Raw genomic sequence first — 18,997 nt, forward strand, 5'->3', positions numbered from 1 at the left:
AGAGAAAACACAAAATAGCATTTAGCAGATCTCTCCTCTATGCCAGTTTCCACACTAGGCCCGTCCTGTCCTGTGAATTTTCCTCCCTCAGGGAGTTCGCACAACAGTTCTGTGAACAGGAATTACTTTCATTTTATAGATGAGGAAATTGAAGCTCAAAGAATTTCAGTCACTTTGCCGGAGGCCATGTGTCTGTAATGGGAGAGCTAGGATTCCAATGCCCAACTTCGGACTCCGAGTCTGGTGGAGACTGAGCTCACAATGCTGCCTTGGGAACAGAGGCGATCTAAGGAGCCCCCATGTCCCAGCACTCAAGGGAGACACACAGGGAAGCCACCCTCGCCCCTGGGCCTTTTGCGGGGCCAGGCAGAACACCAAATGGCTCCTGTTCTCCATTCCTGCCTGGATGTGTGCATTCAAACTCTACTGGTAGAGAGCAGTGAATTGGGCAAATGAGGAGAAAGACTGCCAGTTAAGAACGTTTTTTTTCTTTTTTTTTAAGGATTTTATGTATGTATGTATGTATTTATTTATTTGAGAGAGAGAGAATGAGCAGTGGGGAGGAGCAGAGGGAGAGAGGGAGAAAGAGAAGCAAACTCCCTACCGAGCAGGAAGCCTGATGAGGGGCTCAATCCCAGGATCCTGAGATCCTGACACAAGCTGAAGGCAGACGCTTAACTGACTGAGCCACCAAGGTACCCCAAGAACATTTTTTTTTTCAAGGCAACCTGGTCTGTAAAAACAGTAGGAAAGTCCAAGCCACGAACTCAAATTTCCTGACTTCAGATACTGAATTCCATTTCAAGGTAAGTAAGAGTTAAAGTTTCCTTGTTCTTGAAGGGAAAAAAAGCCAAAAATTCTTTGAAAAGGTGATTTTTAAAATTAACCTAACTGATGCCTCAAGATGGAAGAACCATAAGAAAGTATGACAAAGCAGGGCTGCTAGTAATAGAGTGATCTTATTTTTTTTCTAAACAAGTAAAGAAAAACTTCAGCCTGTTCTCTAAATAAGTTTCCAGCCTATGTAACGACCTTCATGCACCAACCCTACTCATCGGTTCTAGGCTTCCCTATGGTGACCCCCTAAACCGAAACATGTTATTTCTATCACTCCGGCGGCACCGGAACACGTGCAAACACACCACTAGGGGCAGGTGCTCTCGAGCGCATTGCTTGGTCCTAAAGCCTTAAAGGCAGAAACAGCACTTCCACGTCTTTGTCCACCTCAAAGCACAGAGCAGTGCACAAAAATCCTTTTAACATTTTCCCAAAACACAGACTGGCTGAAAATCTATCTTGTTAAGTGTTCACTGCCCTGGAAATAGCTCTATTTACAACACAATTTATATTTTTTTTTAGAGTTGCTGTATCTATCTGCTTTGTAACAAGTACCTAAGATTTTTGTTAATATTAACAAACGACAGCTGATATTTGAGATTATTCTATCCAAGTATTTCTAATCCTTTGGTTAGGTAGCTGAAAATATGAAAACATACATTAGAGTTAATGCTGCGGGGCGCCTGGGTGGCTCAGCCGGTTAAGCCGCTGCCTTAGGCTCACGTCTGATCCCAGGGGACGTCTGACTCCTGGGATTGAGTCTCAGGGTGGGAATCCCTGCTCAGCGGGGAGCCTGCTTCTCTCCCTCTCCCTCTGCTGCTCCCCCTGCTTATGCTCTGTCTCTGTCAAATCTTAAAAAAATAAATTAAATAAATAGACTTAATGCTCAAAAGTTGCAAATTACAAATGGCAACCTGTTTCCAGAGAAGGAGGGAATGACCATTCATGGGGGGGCGGTGATCATTAGTAGCACCCCCTTTTGCTCTCATGAGTTTTTCCAGTTCGGACAACAAATCGCACAGTCGCCTTTCGTGGGTGGTGGCGAGACTGGGGACGGCGCCCTGAAGGCCTGGCCAAGCTGCCTGCCCGCATCCCGCCGCCCCGCCCTCCCCCCCCCCCCCCCCCCGCCCTCCCTACGCCGCACTCTGCCCCTCCATCGCATGCAAATCTTTGCCCCTCATCATGTCGTCGCCAAGTCCCCCTTCTGGTGCTTTGTGTCTCAGCCGAAGAAGATGCAGAAGTCTTCAGGGGAAACTGTCGAGTGTAGACAGGTGTTGGAGAAATCCCCCCTGGCGGGTTTGGAACTTCGGGGCCTGGCTGCGCTTTGACTCCCAGAGCTGCACCCATACAAGGCCTGTACGGGGAGTCCCGGCACCTGACCACTGGGGGCGCTGTCACCCAGTACTACCCGGACCTGGGCGCCCACTGGATCCGGAGCAGGAAGGTGGAGAAGCCTGCAGCCAGCACGTGCTGCTGCTTCCGGATCAAGTCCCCGCTGCCCCACTGGGTCCTGTGGCGCCAGCACAAGCCACCAAGAGGCCCCACACCTTCTTTTAGATGCAAAGACTCCCTGCCGTCAGGTCTGCCCAAATAAACTCCTTGGAAAACTCCCCTTCCCCCCCCCCCAAATAATAATAAAAATAAAAAATAAAGTGCACAGTCACCCTAATGAGAGGGCTCTAGCTACCCAGGCCCCAAGCCCTTCTTTTTATTGTGGTGGTTAAAGCCCATATTTTAGGATATAGCAAACTTATAATTTGGGAAGAGTAAACAAATAGTTCTGGGTAATCCTGGCAATTTGTTGATAGGAGAACAATTTTCACCTATTTTTTTCATTTTACTTACATCTTTTTTCAAAATGTTTGCTCTACTTAAACATTTTTAATTACGGTGAAATACATATAATGTAAAATTCACCATCTTAACTATTTTTGAGTATATAATTCAATAGTGTTAAGTATATTCACATTGTGCAAAAAATCTCCAGAACTTACCATCTTGCAAAAAATGAAACCCTATATCCAATAAACAACTCCCCATTTCTTCCTCCCCCAAGCCTCTGGCAAACACCATTCTACTTTCTATTTCTTTGACTTTGATTATTCTACATACCTCATATAAGTGAAATCATACACTGTCTTTTTGTGACTGGCTTCTTTCACTTGGCATTATGTCCTTAAGATTCCTCCACGCTGTAGCCTGTGCCAGAATTTCCTTCCTTTTTAAAGCTCAGTAATATTCCATTGCATGTATATTCCACATTTTGCTTATGCCATCTTCATCGATGGACATTTGGGTTGCTTCCACATTTTGGCTACTGTACATAATACCATGAAGATGGGTGTATAAATATTTCTTTGAGACCCTGCTTTCATTTTGGGGGGTTATAAACCCAGAAGTGGAATTGCTGGATCATACATATGGTAGTTCTATTTTTAAGTTTTTGAGGACTCCCCCCCCCCCATACTGTTTTCCACAGGGGCTGAACCATCTTACATTCCTGACAACAGTATGTCAGGGTTCTAATTTTTCTATATTGTCACCGACACTTTTTTATTTTGTTTTATTAATAGTAGGTATCCTAATAGGTGTGAGGTGCTATCTTACTGTGCTTTTTAATTTGCATTTCCCTAACAATTACTGGTGTTCAGCATCTTTTCATATGCTTGTTGTCCATTTGTATATCTTCTTTGGAGAAATGTCTATTCAAGTCCTTTGCCCATTTTAAAATCAGGCTATTTGTTCCTTTGCTGCTGCTTAAGTCTTCTATTTGCAATCAGTGAATGAAGTCCTCGCCCTCTGTTATCTTTAATATTCTCTAACCAAGAGGTGCCCCAAGGTACTCTCTTGTTTAGTAATACTAGAAAAGAAGAGAATGTTGCTGTCAAGAAATCTTGAAGTTGGAAAGTAGTTGGAAAGTTACCATTTATAAACCTCAGATATCCGTTGCTATTGGTTGTCCAGACTCTTGGAGAAGTTTTGATATGCCTGAAATCTTTCATGAAGATATTATGTTATTACTGCTCTCATTCATTTCAGTTCAACGACATTTACAGGGTGCCAGTTACATAATAGACATTGTGCCATGGATACTTTAGCGTTAATATAAAACACACACAAGGGGTGTGGGGTGGCTCAGTCGCTTAAACGACTGACTTGATTTCAGCTCAGGTCATGATCTCGGGGTACTGGGATTGAGCCCCAGGTTGGGCTCACCACTCTCCAGTAGTCAGCTTCCCTCCCTCTTTCCCTGCCCTTCCCCCTGCTTGCACTCTCTCTCTCTCTCTTTCAAATAAATAAATACATCTTTAAAAAAATAAATAAAACACACACAAAATATTTTAACTCCTTTGATCTAATAATACCTATCAGATAGGCTCTGGGTCACTAGCTTTGGATCTACATTTTTTTGAAAGAGTTTAAAAAGCTACAGCTCTCTTCTGATCTTTCCTGCCAGAGCTTCCCTCTCTGAATGAGGAAGTATACACACCCTTAAGTAAGCCTGATATTTGGGTTGGGCCTCTCAATTTTCCCAGGCCTCACCCAGGTGAAAAACACACCCTATCTGAAAATCTAGTTCCTTTAGAGTTTTGTTTTGTTTTGTTTTTAGATTTTATTTATTTATTTGACAGAGAGAGAGACAGCCAGCGAGAGAGGGAACACAAGCAGGGGGAGTGGGAGAGGAAGAAGCAGGCTCATAGCGGAGGAGCCTGATGCGGGGCTCGATCCCAGAACGCCGGGATCACGCCCTGAGCCGAAGGCAGACGCTTAATGACTGAGCCACCCAGGCGCCCCAGTTCCTTTAGAATTCTTGGTAAAGTTTTGGAGACACTTCCTACACAAGGCTATCATTTCTGCTTCTATACAGAAGCTCATTCAGAAAAAACTTTTTTCTGGTTGCAACTTGTTGAATCATATACAAAAATCTCAACAAGTCCTTAAAACATGAACAGCCATCCAGCGCCACCAGTACTTTGCGCTGCCCGCTCCTCCTTGCCTCCCCTCTCCCAGGAGAAGCCCAGGCAGCTAGCCCAAGAAGCAGGGGCCGTGCTCCAAGGCAAACTGATGGCCCTCGACTACCACAACCCTGCTGGCTTCAACTGCAAAGATGAACCAGAATTTAGAAACTTGATTGTTTGGCTTGAAGACCAGAAAATCAGACACTACAAGATTGAAGGCGGAGGTAATTTAAGAAACTCCACAGTAGTGACTGGCCCAAATTCTTTGAAAAGTATCTCAGAGATGTTAACTGTCCTTTCAAGATTCAAGATTGGCAGGAAACAATCGACTGGCTTCTTGGTTTAGCTGTAGGACTTGAGTTTGGAGATAATGCTGAAAAATACAAGGACTTGGTACATGATAACACAAAAAATACCAGCAATGTAGAGGCACTGATCTATTTGGATGTAAATGATCCTGATTTTAAGGCTGGTGTAATGGCTTTGGCTAACCCTCTTCAGATTCCGAGTCAGGATGACTACATGGTAATGCTTAGCGCAATTCGCATCTTGGTACAGGATGCGGTCCTACAGCGCTACAGCCAATCAAACAAAAGAGGGCTTGCCTGTTGCTTTAGACAAGCACACTCTTGGTTTTAAAACAGGAGATGCTGTTCTTAACGAAGCTGCTCAAATTCTGTGATTGCTGCACATGGAAGACCTCGGAGAGCTATAGGCAAAAATTCATGAAGCCATAGTAGCTATTCAGGCAATTACTGGCGATCCAAAGACAGACCACAGGCTGGGAACACTGCAGGATTTCAGCTTCTCACCTACTCAGTACAGTTGGGAACCATGTATGGCTCTGGCAAGTGTTTGGAAATCCAATGTCACATTTTCGAGGGAAGAATCCCAGAAAATCGACTACATTCTAGAGGTTTACCATCATTGGCTTTTTAATAAAATTCAGGAAAGTGGGGGAAAATGAATAGCTATTCACAGGATTCTCTACATTGGTATCCGTCTTCTTCGGATTATCAGGTCTCTGCTCCGTGATACCCTCCATCCATTTTTGTGTCCCAAATCTGAACGTTAACCCAAACTCCCAAGAAGCCACTGAATGTGAAAATATTCTTAATCTCTGGCCTACTTAGGAACAATCCATAAGCTCCAAGGTAGAGAAGACACCAGGACTAATCTAGGCTCATGGTCTCCTGGAGCATTACTACTGGAAAGGCCCCTGAAGATTATCCAGTCAAATCGTACCCGTGTCACATGAGGAAACTGAGGGCCAGAAAGGGGACACATTTTTTCAAAGCCAGGCAAAGTCACCCTGTCTCCAGACAGCACAGGGCTCTTTGATGCCACACCTCTTTTTCTCACTAACGTTCATTTCCTGAGACGCCTCTTGATGTTTATTTACCTATTTATTGAACATGAAAACAATCATATTACTGGAAATCCTTGAACTTTGTTTGAATGTCTTAAACAAAAGGCTCTGTATTAATAAAAGTCCAGAGTTCAACTCAAGAAAAAGTTTTGCTAGAAGTAGGATCAAGTGGCCAACTCCCAGAGAAGGTGCTCTGGGCACCTCTGACTGACTCTTCAGACTTGAGAACAATGGCCTGTCTAGAGGAGGAAAACCACTGAGCTCCTTTTCTTCAGGTCATGCTCCCAGCCTACAAACACACTCCCCCGGCCCCTGTGTGGTCTAGCACTTTGTTTTGTGTTCAGTAGGATTGAGGTGTTTGGGATTCATACTTTAACATCAATACAAACACATCTACATCCTCAGAATAACAACAACGAAAGTGACTTTCCTGTGGAGTTTAAGGTAAAAGTTTAGGCCTAAGTCACGGAGACAAATGGAAGGCCAGATACGCTCTAGGAGAAGAGGATTAGCTCGGGGATGGCCCAGAGTTATGACATCTTACTGCCGCAGCACATCTGGGTCTAACAGTACAGGTGACTAAAGTACAGTCTGTTATTTCAGAAAGGTTGTAAAAACCCACGGGCCTCACACCAGGTGTAATGTGGGTGAGGTAGCAAATTTGTAAGAATTTTTGCTTCTGCATTTCCTGATTTAGGAACAGGAGAGGTGGGGGGGGGTGTCTAAAATATCTTCTGCCTATTAGTGAATCTGAACGTACTTGGTCTAGTTGGTCTCTTGGGCAAAGAGAGGTGGCCAAAAATTAATCTCACAGACTGAATAGGGAACCCATTCAAAATCTTGTTTGGGTCCTCAAAGAATCAATAAAACCATTTTCCTTTTCTGATAAATACATCAGGTTGTCCTGTATCAGGTTGTATGGGTCCATGAGTTCATTAAGAATACAGAGGGTCATTTTCTCTGATCCAAAAATTCTTGGTTTGGGGATAGTTAAAAGGAAACGCTGAAATCCTATCGTCTGCGCGGGCATTTAAGACCCAGGAGCCACATTCTAAAAGAGAGCACTGCTCTGGTTCCATAAAACCCAGTTTATAAACCCACAGACATTTGCTTGCAGCGTCTTAAACCAAGTCCAATAGTCACTGTATTTTATTTAAAAAGTATCCTCGTGTTAGTACATACAAATATACTCTCAGTACAACTGTCCGTACAATTTATATTTAGTTCAAGAGGCTAGGGTGAGAAGGAAAAAGATCATAAAGCAAGGCTCAGGGACTGCTGCTCCCTTCTAAGCGCAAAGCAGGCTGAGGCGATGCGAGGGCATCCGTGGCGCTCCCGACAGTCCACAGTTCAGCAACAAAGTGCGGAAGTGGAGGGAAGTTTTGATGTATAAAGTACCACAGCGGTGTCTGCAAACAACCAGAAGATGCTAGAAGGGAGCAGGAAAGGGTAATGCTAGAATGAGGGCTGGAGAGGGTCAGTGTTAAGCTAAGGTAGTGATGAATAAAGCCGAGTTTCTCCGTAATTTGAGGCACAAGACGGGAAGGAATCGTAGGAAGCAGCTCCGTTCGGGAGGACTGGGGGTGTTTTAACAGGGACGTGTTAAGGGACATTGGGAACAGTAAAAAAAAAAAAGAAGGAGAGTTGGAGTGATGATTATTGAGTACTACCACTGGGAGGAGGGTCTTGCAGGGATAATAAAGGGAGAAGGGTGTAAAGGAAGGGTCAGGAACGGTAGGGGTAAACTATGGGAAACGACTGCGCAGACGTCAGCAGCAAAGAAAAAGAGAAGGAATGGGGTTGGGGCGTGGCCCAGAAAGGGAATGGCTCAATAGCGGGCTCCGGGGTGAAAAGGAGAAGGGTGGGGAAGAGCCTGGCTGACAGCTGCTCTCAAATGGCGCCTACAGGGTTAAAAATCGGGGCGCCCAGACTAGGAAGAACTCGGTTTCCAGGGTAACGGCTCCGACAGTTCCGGCAGCGCAGGCTCGTACCATTGCGCGGGCGCGCGCGGGGGGAGCGCGGCGGGAGGGGACGCGCGAAGGAGCAGTCGGGCAGAGGGGTCCGGCCCGGACTTTACCAAACGCGCGGCCCGCCTGCTCGCCCCGGGCCCGGCGCCGAGCCGCGCTCCGGCCGCGCCGGCCGCGGCGTCCTCCGTGCCCGGGCCGGCAGCTTCCAACTGGCCGCGGACGGCGGGGGGAGAAGGAACGTGCGCCCGGTGGCCCGGATTGGCCTCCAGGTCCCCCCGCCTGGGCGGCGGAGTGCGGGCGGCCCGGGCTGGGAGGTTTGAAAAGCGGGCGAGAGACAAAGGCAGCAGGAAGCCTCCTCGGCGCCCGGAGCCCGTGCTCGCAGCCCCCGGGGCCTCCCGGCCGGCCCGCCGGCCCGGAGCAGCAGCGTCGGCGGCCGGCGGCGGCAGTGGCAGGAGGCAGAGGATGCGGCAGGGGGCGTGGGAGCGGCGGCGGAGCGGGCGGCGCGGGCGGAGCGGCGCGGCCCGAGCGCGGCGTGGTTAGACCCGAGGCGGCGGAGGCGGCGGAGGCGGCGGCCCGGCCGGGCTCGGGAGTGAGTGAGAGGGCGCCTTCCCCGCCCGGGATGTGAGGACCGAGCGGAGCCCGGGGCGGGGGGAGGGAAGGGAAGGGAGGCGAAGCCGGCAGGAAGGAAGGAAGGACGGACGGACCAGGAGGAGGAGCGGCGGCGGCGGCCGGAGCCGGAAGGCGGGGAGGGGCCGTCCGTTGGGCCCGAGGCGGCGGCGGCAGCGGCCGGGGCGAACCGCTCTTGTCGCCTCTCGGGACAGGAGCGGCGGGGCCCGCGCCTCCTCCCCCCGGCGCCGCGGAGGGGGGAGGAGGAAGATGGAGACCCACATCTCGTGCTTGTTTCCCGAGCTGCTGGCCATGATCTTCGGCTACCTGGACGTCCGGGATAAGGGGCGCGCGGCGCAGGTGTGCACGGCCTGGCGGGACGCTGCCTACCACAAGTCGGTGTGGCGGGGGGTGGAGGCCAAGCTGCACCTGCGCCGGGCCAACCCGTCGCTGTTCCCCAGCCTGCAGGCCCGGGGTATCCGCCGTGTGCAGATCCTGAGCCTCCGCCGCAGCCTCAGCTACGTGATCCAGGGCATGGCCAACATCGAGAGCCTCAACCTAAGCGGCTGCTACAACCTCACTGACAACGGGCTGGGCCACGCGTTTGTGCAGGAGATTGGCTCCCTGCGTGCCCTCAACCTGAGCCTCTGCAAGCAGATCACCGACAGCAGCCTGGGCCGCATAGCCCAGTACCTCAAGGGCCTGGAGGTGCTGGAGCTGGGGGGTTGCAGCAACATCACCAACACCGGCCTCCTGCTCATCGCCTGGGGCCTGCAGCGCCTCAAGAGCCTTAATCTCCGCAGCTGCCGCCACCTCTCGGACGTGGGCATCGGGCACCTGGCCGGCATGACGCGCAGCGCGGCCGAGGGCTGCCTGGGCCTGGAGCAGCTCACGCTGCAGGACTGCCAGAAGCTCACTGACCTTTCTCTAAAGCACATCTCCCGCGGGCTGACGGGCCTGAGGCTCCTCAACCTCAGCTTCTGCGGGGGCATCTCGGACGCGGGCCTCCTGCACCTGTCGCACATGGGCAGCCTACGCAGCCTTAACCTGCGCTCCTGCGATAACATCAGTGACACGGGCATCATGCATCTGGCTATGGGCAGCCTGCGCCTCTCAGGACTGGATGTGTCGTTCTGTGACAAGGTGGGGGACCAGAGCCTGGCCTACATAGCCCAGGGCCTGGACGGCCTCAAGTCCCTGTCCCTCTGCTCCTGCCACATCAGCGATGATGGCATTAACCGCATGGTGCGGCAGATGCACGGGCTGCGCACGCTCAACATCGGCCAGTGTGTGCGCATCACAGACAAGGGCCTGGAGCTGATCGCGGAGCACCTGAGCCAGCTCACTGGCATAGACCTGTACGGCTGTACCCGCATCACCAAGCGCGGCCTGGAGCGCATCACGCAGCTGCCCTGCCTCAAGGTACTCAACCTGGGACTCTGGCAGATGACGGACAGTGAGAAGGTCAGGTGAGGGCAGCAGCACCTGCTCCCCTTGTCCCGCCCTGTTCATCCTCCGGTCCCCACCACAACCCCCGCCCCCCTCGCTCGACATGCACACTTACACATAGATCATTGTAGCAGATGAGATGGGGGCAGTGACACGAAGCCTCAGCTCATTTTCTCCCTCCTCCTGCACCTCGGCCCACTACACGCCCATTCCCATTGCATCTGGGGTTCCTCTGCTGCCCCTCCCTTGCTCCCCTCTCTTATTTCCCCTGACGATGGAGAGATGGATTCAGCTACTTACCCACCCACTCCTCTCTGCAGGGGGATGGAGGACTGTTTGAGCTACTGTATCCCCACTGCTTTACATTTGGAAATGGGGGAGGGGGTGGGGAGTGACTAGTCCTTAAAACCCTGGGGAGTTGAGGAAAATGCCTGCCTTCACTTAAGCTTTCATTTGAGTACTGTGATCTGGTTTTTATTTTGTATAAAGAGCAAACCCAACTACCACGGTCTTTTCACCCTGCCTTCCGCTTCGTAACCAGGCCCAGGCTCTTCTCATCACTTCTCCTACAGCGCTCTGCTGTCCACGCTCATTTCCTTTTCATTGTCTTTTTTTTTTCGTGTTTTTATTTTTTGAAGAAATTTGAAATCACGGTCCTTTTTTTTTTTCTGCTGAATATAGTCTATATATTATATATATATAAATTATATATATATACATATATATATGTCTGGCTACCTCGTTTTAGTTTACTTTTTTCTCTGAAGCCCTGGAATTCTACAAGAGAGATATTTTGAGACTGAAACATTTTTGTGCCTAGACTGGAAAGATGCCCATTGGGTTTGTACGTCTTTTTTGTTTTGGCTTCTTCCCAAACCCCATCCATCCAGTGTGTCCCACTTCCACATTCTGGCTATAATTTTTTCTCCTTGCCCATTGGGACTTGGGGGCCCAACGGGGTTCGTAAATCTTGACTTAATTTATAGCACAAATGTGTGGAAGAAATGAGAGTTGAACTTCTGTTTGTTTGAGATGCAGATTGTGTCTTGAAAATGATTATTATATATGCAAATTCTGCCCTACCCTCACCCTCTTCCTAGTTTCCCCACAAAAAGGTCACACGGTGAGGCTTCCTGTTGGAAGCAGAGGAGCAGAGTTGGCCTACGGAGCCCCTGGGGCTGTAACGTGAAGGGGAGGAGACTGAAACTCATGTCTTATCTCTGTTCTGTTAATAAAATGGGAGTTTGTGGGTTTTACAAAAATCTGTTTTTAAATGGAGGAATAGATGGCTTTCTTTATTTTGGTGGGGGTTGGGACTTGTGGCTTTAAAAAAAATCGCTTTTGAGTAGGATGTATATTTTTGTTGGAGTTTTTGTTTATTTTTTTAGAATCCTCCACAGCAACATGCAAGACCATGGAGTTAAAGAAACCCAGAGACCTTTATCAATTAATTGTACTGTTTGTGAATTTGTATAAATAATAACAAAGATCCTCTTAAAACGTTTATATTCTTACAGTAAAAGGTTAAACTGATATTTATATAATAAAAGAGGAAATATGAAGTATGTTTTTGAAAAAAAAAACAAAACAAAAACAAAAAACCTTGTATCTGTGAATTATTTTGAAGGCAGTGTGTGTTTGGGTGCACGCCAAAGTAGGAGGTGCTGTTTGTTACTCTAAGAGGAGATAAGGTATAGAGTTCGGTGCATCCTGTGTGGTGTGAGTTAAGCTCATGGTTATAAATTTATTCTGTATAAGGTTTACTACTGACATCTAAATGTTTTGTTGCTAGAAATGTGACTGGACTGGAGATTTATATAATTTTTGGTCTTAAACTGTCAACAACATGGAAATTGAAAGAAACCGAACAAAATGGAACTTTTTAAAAAACTAGATCTGTAAGAGTCACAGTTTCCCCAGGGTGGAAATGAGATCCAGGGGTCCTGTTGAAAAATGGGTCATGAGATGTGGAAGTGGGGAAGAAAAGACGGGTTTCTTCCACTTTGAGTGGGTGTGGGGAGGATGTGAAATGGTGAAGGGTGGAGGGAACTGAAGCCATTGTTCAGGAAAGTTAAAAGAGCGCTGTCCTTGCCTGCTCGCTCACTTGCTCAGTCATGCGTGCTGAATCTCACAGTGTGAGTGAGGGTCCTGGTGGAAAGGAGGAAGGCAGTTCGGCCCCTCTTTTTAACATTCTCCTCCAGGCCCCGCTGTATTTAAGCACTTTCCTGGGGGATGGGGAGGTTGGCCAGGAGTTCTTGCACATTTGCATTTTAAGCACTTCCAGTGCTGAAGCTCGCCACTCGGATCCACTGTGGTGAGGGCTCTTAGGCTGAATTCGGGGCAGATAAATGAATACCAACAATTCTAGCGGAGTTCCCTCTGGTAGACAATAACTAACTAATCGACACCCCTGTGGCTGGCTGCGGAAGTGGCAGGCTATAAGTACTCAAAACAGTGGAGTAATTCACATTCCTGGTTTCACATAGGTCTTAGTTGTTTCTGAGATTTTTTTTTAACCAAAAAAAAAATTACAGATACCCAGCGAGAGCTAATAAGAGCGGTAAAAACTTTCCTGCAAAGACACCTCTTTCCAGGAAGAGCTAGAACCCAAGTTTTCTTGGGGTAAGATTGTTTTGTAAAATTTCCAAGCTTTCTGCTGGAGCATATCACAAAAGCTGCATTGTTCCTTTTTGGAGAGCCAGCACAATTGGGTCTAATTGAGCCTGACACTAGATCCATCTTCCTTTTCTTTGGGGAAGGTGTGGATCTCTTTCTTCCCTTTTAGGTTACAGTGCTTATTGCCTGGAAAAAAAAAATGTGTGAACCGTAGTAAGAAGTCGGGACTTGGAATTAGGGTCAGCTTTCTAATTTAGCATTTGGCACTATACCGCATGAAGGTTCCACAAGCTGTAAGTTCTTGGACTGTTTTTCTTCCTCCAAAAGACTGCATGACTGTACGGATTCAGTCAATAAAATCTGAGCACTCCTAAGTCTTAACCTCTGTGCTCACATTCTTCATTTTAATACACAAAATAATCCTACCAACTAACGGGAAGGGGTTTCCACTTTTCTGTTTGGTTTTGTTTTTTACTTGGAAGGCTAAATTAATAAGCTTGACTAAAGGTCGATAAATTAATGTTTGAAAGTTAAGATCACGGGCCTACTGTCCTCATCCTGAACTGGGTATACTTAAGAATATTATCTGGAGTGTCTCTGGAAACGATGAATAAACCATTTACTTTCATCAGCCAAGGTTAACTGTTTATCTCTCAACCTTTGTGGATGGAAAGAAATGAATATGTGTTGAGAACCTGGGGTGTGCTTTGCACGGTACCTGTGAATTTCTCCTCTCAGTCCTCAAAGCAACCTGTTGAAACAGGTATCCTGATTGGCAGTACTCTCCTGAAGCCAGCCAGCCACTAACGGAGGGAAACCAGGACGCACACCAGGGCCAGCTCCAAAGTCCAGCTCCCTTCTGTACTCTGAGAAGGTTCAGTTACTGATCATACCTTGAGTTCCAGTGAGGTGACCTCACAGAAATGAGTGGTAGCTGTCTGAGCAGCATGTGGACAAGCACAGGCCGCAGGGCACCACTTAAAGGAATATGGGTGGATCCAGTCTCCACCATACCTACTGGAATGGAAAGAAAAGCTTTTAAAGACTAAAAGCACTAAAGAAAATGATAATATTTGGCGGGTGCTACAGAAGTTAAACGGCACTTCAGGGCAGTTTTTAGAATAGCAGGAAAAAACCTGGTTCGGGTATTTGCTGCAACTTCAGAAGTGAAAAACCAAAATGGGAGCTTAGTGTAAACTTTATCACCTAGAAGTAATAAACCTCATGGAAACGGTTTGGGTGGGGGGGGGGGGAAGGGCTCTGTATACCTTTCTTTGGGCGGTAGCCCTTAAAGCCTGTCTGGAAAAGATGGTAAATGCCACAGTGGGGTTCAGTTTCTGCAGTCCCCTCAGGACCCTGACAGGCCTCCGGCCAGAAGTGCTGGCCGGTGCTGGCTGAGTCTCCCTGCTGTGGACTCCCTCCAGTGGGATTCCTCAGGCCTAAGGCAGGGGAGGGCCCGCCCCATGTACCCTACATTTGGCAACAGGGATAGGGATGCTTGCCTAACTTACAGTATGTCTTTAAATAGTTAAGAAAATTCAAATTAATCATACTCTTTCATGATTCAAATCAACAACAAAGATCTGAAAAAGCAAATGTTTCTTTTTATTGGAGTTTCCTTTTAAAGGTAAGAACTTTCTCTGAAGAAAGGACACTTGATGTGTAAATTGAAGTTGAAGCATGGCCTCCCCCCTAAGTCCTGGTGCTTTCCTGCTGTGCTTACTAGAGACGTGCTGGTCTTGGAATAAGCAAAACCTTTTTCACTTCTGACTTAGGAAATGTGAACTCGAGTTCTCAGAAGGGAAAGGTAGTGGCCCCCAGGGACCACTGTGTTTCCAAAGAACAAGCACATCTTGATTAAAAGATCGGATTTGTAAAACAAAACGGAGGCCTCAAGCAGCTTCTGACAACGGTCTCTTGCCAGTCCCCTGCGAGGGGGTCCCCTGGCCTCTGCTTCCGCCGCCCTGCTGGAGAGGGGGCTCCAGTAAGTCACACGCTGCTCGTCCTCTCTGTTGCCCTTCTCTTCCCTGCAGCTCACCTCACTCCCTTTCCAGGTCATTCTATCCATTTAGCAGAGGGCAACACCTAAATTTTGTGCCCCGCGGGACCCCTGGGGAGGCAGGGGTGAGGCCTTCTGATGACCTATTGCGGAGCACAGAATCGGACACCAGAAAGCTATGTTCAGAACCAGGCCTATGCTTAGGCCACCTTTCTCACTTTTTGTTCAAATGTGATGTAGCAAGTTAAAGTATTTTGCTAAGTGAATGGTATCAAACAGATAAGGCACTCCTATTTGGATCACTGGCAACTATTAATAATTTAGAACTTAGCAAAGGTAAGTGCACAGCTAGAATAAAAGCATGTACTCTTAGGGCTTGGAGAGAAAACGAATCGTTTCTAGACAGTGAGTACATTTAAATGTCCACAAATGATCAGTTCCAGTCTTTTCCTCTTTTCCAGGGATTGCTCTGACTTTGCCGGGTGGAGCTGCCTGTACCAACCCAGAACATTTGGTACCATGTAAAGTCAAGTCTTCCAGTTAAGGTGCCAGAGAAAGTAAGCTTGAGATCCGAGCTGTGCAGCACTAGCGTGGGCTGTGCTCAACAGCCCTGCAAATAAAACAAAACAGAAGTGGAGTTCCTCTGCTTGCTGTTTGTTAACCAGAAAAGTGCACGTTATTTTCTTAAAAAAAAAAAAGAAGTCTTACGTTTTTATTCTCTCATTACTCTTCGGTTTTAATTGTTTAAAGGACAAATGTCACATATCCTTGTAAGCTCGTTTTTATTTGTGGTGGTGGAAAATAGTGTCTGTTACAAAGAAGAGAAGAACGAGGTCCTTCTGCAGCCTCAAAGAAACCCGGGTGAGACCGTGTTAGGGACGCAAACGCAATCTGCTGGAAGAACTGAGTCATGACGTAGTGTTCAATTTCTGTCTCACAATGTTTGTTTTCACAAATCTGGTTGATGTTGTACATTTAATTTTGTAAATGGGGAAAGAGGCTTTTGCCTCGGTGATGTGAGGAGCACATATCAGAATGAGGACTGCTTCAGACTTTCATGACCACATCAGAGGGGGATAAACACGCAGGTAGCTCTCTGATCTTCCCCCGAGACACTGCAAAACACCACCCTGACCCCTTGGCTTCAGAAAGGTTTAGCTAAACGAGAGCCTATTTTCACTGGGAGTAGAAAAAAACAAAACAAAACCCAAGTGCTGAAAGTTACTACTGCTACTTAATATGCATCACTTTATGTAAACTTAGATATGTTTTGCAAGCATATGTATAGGATTATTCAAGAAGCAGTTTTGTAAATGGGCTATAGGGTACGGAAGCAGCCAGCAGTGTCAAACCTATCACCTGCTGTCCTCAGAGGACTTGAGCAAGTTTCCCAAGCACTGCTTTGTCACAAATAGTGACGCAAAGCACGGATGCTGTAAGTCTGTGCTTGCAGCAGTCTCGAAGCTAAGGACCTACGGTGTTCAGCGCACTGCAAATGTCTGTCACCCAAACCTCCTCAAGCAGAATCGAGTTGCAGGATCACCTCTCCATTCAAAGGTAAAAAGGCTTGACTTAACAGATGTTTTAGTTACAAAAATCCCTCTTGTCCAGAAAGAGTACAAGGGTCTAATTTGTTAATATCAGGCACGCTGTTAGTGTTTATTACTCCTGAGTTTATGTAATCCACACTCCAGAAGGATGGGGCCCAGGCCCCAGCTGTCTGTTCAATAGTTACTGCTCCTATCGTGGATGCAAGTCCCTGGAACTGGACTGTGGGAAAACCACTCTTGGAGACCAGATGAACTTCTTATAAATAGCACAGGATAACTCAACATGGCTTGGAAAGAACTGTTTTCCTCATCTGAAATGAATATGGAAATAATATTTCTCCTTAGGAGATCCTTACCCTTAAGCTGGCATTTCTATGTACACATTTGTGTAGGAATAGCTACCTGCTACCGTTTTGCTTTTTGAGAAATCGTCTCTAAATAGGGAGGAACCATAAAAATTAGTCATAATACTCCTAGAATCTTTAGTAAAATCACCGAGGCTAAAATTGGACAGATGGATAAAATAAGGGAGGAATCGCAACAGTTAAGCCCCTCAGATTCTTAATGTTCTGAGATGGAAGACACCTGCTTTGTACTGCCATTGTGACTGTTTCCAACCTTAGCTTCATAGCTCAAAAGCTCACTGCTGTGAACCAAAAAAAAAAAAAAAAAAAAAGACCGGTAGGTGTGTCCTAAGCGAACAATATGGAAAAGACAAAAAGTGACAATTTCTAGCTCTTCTACGTCATTTCACATGCATACAATTTAGTGAGTTTCAGGAATCTGTGAAGACGGTATGGCCAGCGTCTCCGATCTCCGAAGCTCTATCAGGCTCAGAGTTTGCGGTTGTAGGAAGCAGGGAAGGTCTCCACATTCTCTGAGTCTGGAATCGATGGATGACTGGCTCTTCCAGTCCTCACTGACGTCTGTGCACTTGAGCCAGATGCTCTCCCATTGTGCTCAGAGTCAACTGCGGCAGTCAGAACAGCGTGGTCCAAAGGAAGACAGCTGCCCTATCTTTTTCCCACACACAAGGGTCTAAATTTCAGTGGAATCACAAGAGGAACTGCAGAAATTCACTTGAGTAAGAGCCTCATTGTTGCTTACTTTAGAAATAAAATCATGTAGGGGCACCTGGCTGGCTCAGCAGGAAGAGCATGCAACTTTTGATCTCAGGGTCGTGAGTTCGAGCTCCATGTTGGGTGTAGGGATTACTTAAATAAAACTTAGAAAAGAAAGAAAAATGTGTATATGCAAGTTAGGAGACAGAAGTCAAGCACTATCCTGTATTGAAAAGCAGGGGTGGAAAATCAATTTTGACTCCTTCTAGATCATTCCTTGACCTTTCCCATCCCCACAAAAACCAAAAACAACAAACATTTCCCACTCACACAAGACTGACCTTCCCCACTGTGATGCAGCTATGAATCAGGTCTAGCTGGGAGTCCAACCTTGTGTTTTTCTTTCCCCCAAGCTTACTAAGATGATTTTAAGATCCACTATAAGGCAGAACAAGAAAGTATGGCTAATGCAAACGAGGGGATATTTATTTTCCAATGTGGAAGAAGGAAAGTGGAAAGATGAAATTTATTTATCCACGAAGTCTGCAAGCCCTGTGTTTTGTCAGCAGGCGGCAGCATTGTCTACGAATTGGAGGCTATTTCTAGTGGGGCGCCCAGACCGCCTCCCCTCAGACAAATGCCCTCTGGTCACCTCCCACACCACCTTCCCCGACCCAAAGAATTTCCCCAGGGTCTGAGAGTTGACAAAGGAGGAATCTCATGTTGCCAAAAAGATGAAATTGAATTTTAAAACAGCAGAGAAGCTATTCGAAGGAGCCCAGGTGCAAGGTAACAGATGTGACCTCATAAAGGTTCCCTGATTTAGCTCACTGTGAGGGCTTTGCTTTTGGAGGCTGTGGGAATCAAGCATCAATTTCTAATTTTTCTTAAAGACCATCTCGTACAAATCCTGTTACATTGCCATATTTGGGAAGTTTGGGAGAACAAATGGGGTGAAATTTTACAATCCTACACGAAGATAATTTGAACAGCAAGAATAAAGGTTCAGGCTTTTCTTATTGCAAAAAAATAGAAAGCATATCATCTGTAATGAAAAATTCTAGAGCGCATTTCGGGAAAAACAAAAATATTTAAAAAATTTTAGGAGTACCTATTTTTATTATAAAATGAGCATCTTTATTGCCCAGATGAAGACATCTTCATAAAATCTAAAGGAGTCTTTGAAATTGAAGATGTTTAAGAGCCTGATAGAGAAGTAAAGTCACTGACATGTCTAAATTCCTCCTAAGGAAAACAGACATTAGGAAAAGGGAGAAATTAAAGAGGAAGAACTTCTAAGCCAACTTGGCCAGATTCCATAAAATGACACAATAAGGGCAGGCTGAGGGCTGCGAGGCCAGGCCTCGGGGTCTTGCCCTCTGGTGCTCAACAGTCTGGCCTCAGGGAATCCACGCCTGGATCTGAGGTTGGCGCAGGCGCGGGATACACATGTGGAACGTGAAAGGCGGATGTCCCCTATGGCTACTGCTACCACGCAGTCGTCACCGGACAGGGCACAGCTTTATTAGCTCAGTCATACAGAGGTCATTGGTTAGAGAATGAGACAAAAGAAAGGAAAACCTT

The 18,997-nt window shown here is 46.9% G+C and overlaps 1 protein-coding gene across 5 annotated transcripts; it reads left to right on the top strand.

Moving 5' to 3' along the window:
• Positions 1-8,160: 8,160 nt before the first annotated feature.
• Positions 8,161-15,518, top strand: FBXL14 (F-box and leucine rich repeat protein 14). Of its 5 annotated transcripts, XM_087855509.1 has the most exons (3): positions 8,161-9,098; positions 9,200-10,207; positions 15,264-15,518. In XM_087855509.1, the coding sequence occupies exons 2-3, from the start codon at positions 9,273-9,275 to the stop codon at positions 15,325-15,327; spliced, it is 999 nt and encodes a 332-aa protein (XP_087711635.1). In that variant the 5' UTR covers positions 8,161-9,098; positions 9,200-9,272; the 3' UTR covers positions 15,328-15,518. The 5 variants fall into 5 exon arrangements, with proteins under 5 accessions (XP_087711635.1, XP_045630768.1, XP_045630780.1 ...); XM_045774812.2 differs by having other exon boundaries at positions 8,161-10,207; positions 15,264-15,516; XM_045774824.2 differs by having other exon boundaries at positions 8,164-10,202; positions 15,264-15,517.
• The last annotated feature ends 3,479 nt before the right edge of the window (positions 15,519-18,997 follow it).

The sequence above is a fragment of the Ursus americanus genome, chromosome 25, assembly GCF_024610735.1.
Source record: "Ursus americanus isolate L20-20 chromosome 25, mUrsAme1.1.p, whole genome shotgun sequence".
NCBI lineage: Eukaryota > Metazoa > Chordata > Mammalia > Carnivora > Ursidae > Ursus > Ursus americanus.

Coding starts and splice junctions, on each gene's coding strand:
- FBXL14 (XM_045774812.2), top strand. CDS start 9,009: ATGGAGACCCACATCTCGTGCTTGTTTCCCGAGCTGCTGGCCATGATC. Junction 10,208..15,263: donor ACGGACAGTGAGAAGGTCAG/GTGAGGGCAGCA, acceptor CCTCTTTTCCAG/GGATTGCTCTGACTTTGCCG.